A 2415-nucleotide genomic window follows, 5' to 3' on the forward strand; every position below is an offset into this window, starting at 1 on the left:
GACTACCCACATGACAAGCGTTCAGTCGGTGTGCACAACTGCGACACGCATAAACCTAAATGTTGAGGTTCAAAATTCAACTAAGCATGCTAAAAAAGCTGATGTACTCAAAACAGCAAGGGAATAGTGTAAATAATTCTGTCTGTCCCAGGGTCATATATAACAAATATATACAAATTTAACCATAACACAGCTATAAAGTGTCTAAAATGTATATTAACTAATATTAATACTTACTAACAGACACTCCATCATCAAGTAAGCAGCAGACAGCCAAATCAGTACTGAAATCAGCAAAGGTTATAAAATAGTAGTATATTGCAGATCCACAAAGGAAAGAGAAATACAAGCCCCTGCCACAAAAAAAATTCCTATGTGGTGAAAAAAGAATCACAAACCATACATCCCCATATACATCCCTCTGACAAGCACTGTAATCTGTGGGGAAACCAGACCTCAATATAGACTGAAAACCCCTTTTTCTAAAGAATCAAATGCACATCTTTATTCTTAAACCACCTCCATCAGAGGTAAAGACAAAGGTATGTGTGAGGTTGGAGGGTTTTTATAGGGCTCTTGGGGTTTGGGAATCTTTGCCTACCCCTAGTGGTAGAGGAGAGTAATTCCCATGAGTAACGGATCGTGGATTTTCACTACCTGCATGAAAGAAATGCATTCTCTCCTGTATGAATTTTCTTATGGCCAATAAGATGCAATTTCTGACTAAAACTTTTCCCACATTCAGAACATGCAAATTGCTTTCTTTCTTGTATGAATTTTCTGATGTCTAATAAGAGTTGATTTCTCAATAAAACACTTCTCACATTCAGAACATGAAAATGCTTTCTCTCCTGTATGAATTTTCAGATGGCCAATAAGATGTGATTTCCGATTAAAACATTCCCCACATTCAAGACATGAAAAATCTTTCTCTCCTGTATGAATTCTCTGATGTTTAATAAGAGTTGATTTGTCAGTAAAACACTTCTCACATTCAGAACATGAAAATGCTTTGTCTGATGTGTAGTAAAATGTGATTTTAGAGTAAAACGTACCCCACATTCAACACATGCAAATGCTTTCTCTCATGTATGAATTTTCTGATGTCCAAGAAGATGGGATTTCTGCCTAAAACATTTCCCACATTGCAAACATGAAAATGGTTTCTCTCCTGTATGAATTTTCTGATGTCCAAGAAGATGTGATTTCTGCCTAAAACATTTCCCACATTGCAAACATGAAAATGGTTTCTCTCCTGTATGAGTTTTCTGATGTCTAATAAGTTTTGATTTTTCAGTAAAACATTTCCCACATTCAGAACATGAAAATGCTTTCTCTCCTGTATGAATTTTCTGATGTCTAATAAGATCTGATTTTTTAATAAAACATTTCCCACATTCAGAACATGAAAATGCTTTCTCTCCTGTATGAATTTTCTGATGTCTAATAAGATCTGATTTTGAAGTAAAACATTTCCCACATTCAGAACATGAAAATGCTTTCTCTCCTGTATGAAATTTCTGATGTCTAATAAGATCTGATTTTGTAGTAAAACATTTCCCACATTCAAAACATGGAAATGCTTTCTCTCCTGTATGAATTCTCTGATGTGTAATAAGAGTTGATTTTTCAGTAAAACATTTCCCACATTCAGAACATGAAAATGCTTTCTCGCCTGTATGAATTTTCTGATGTCCAAGAAGATGTGATTTCTGACGAAAACATTTCCCACATTCAGAACATGAAAATGCTTTCTCTCCCGTATGAATTTTCTGATGTGTAATAAGATGGGATTTTTTAGTAAAACATTTTCCACATTCAGAACATGAAAATGCTTTCTCTCCTGTATGAATTTTCTGATGTGTAATAAGATGGGATTTTTCATTAAAACATTTCCCACATTCAGAACATGAAAATGCTTCCTCTCCTGTATGAATTTTCTGATGTCTAATAAAATTTGATTTCACAGTAAACCACGTCTCACATTCAGAACAAGAAAATGCTTTCTCTCCTGTTCGAATTTTCTGATGTCTTAAAACATTTGCTTTTCTGGTAAAACATTTCCCATATTCAGAACATAAATTTTCCATATTTCTTTGATTTTGAAGATTGAAACAAGTATCTGTATTTTCACCATGGCTAGGACTATGATTACTGCAATTTGTAAATTCATCTGTTGAAAAGAAATACAATGGAATTGATGTTAGTCATTTCTGACAATTATATTTTGAGGACATTTAAACTGTTATGAATGAGTGTCTATCACAAGATTAAGGAACAGGCTATGACCCCCTACACCTTTCCCTAGCTTCATGCTAATTGCTTAAGGGTAGTTTAATAGACATTTAAGAATATTTTTTATTTATTTTATAACAAACATTATATAAATCATGTAACAAATATTATATTTTCAGA

At 33.5% G+C, this 2415-nt stretch overlaps 1 protein-coding gene across 1 annotated transcript; it reads right to left on the minus strand.

Moving 5' to 3' along the window:
- Nucleotides 1-940: 940 nt before the first annotated feature.
- Nucleotides 941-2171, minus strand: LOC128657127 (gastrula zinc finger protein XlCGF17.1-like). Its single transcript, XM_053711374.1, has one exon. The coding sequence runs from the start codon at nt 2088-2090 to the stop codon at nt 1086-1088; it is 1005 nt and encodes a 334-aa protein (XP_053567349.1). The 5' UTR covers nt 2091-2171; the 3' UTR covers nt 941-1085.
- Between the last annotated feature and the right edge of the window lie 244 nt (nt 2172-2415).

Source organism: Bombina bombina, chromosome 4 (genome assembly GCF_027579735.1).
Source record: "Bombina bombina isolate aBomBom1 chromosome 4, aBomBom1.pri, whole genome shotgun sequence".
NCBI classification, from domain to species: Eukaryota; Metazoa; Chordata; class Amphibia; order Anura; family Bombinatoridae; genus Bombina; species Bombina bombina.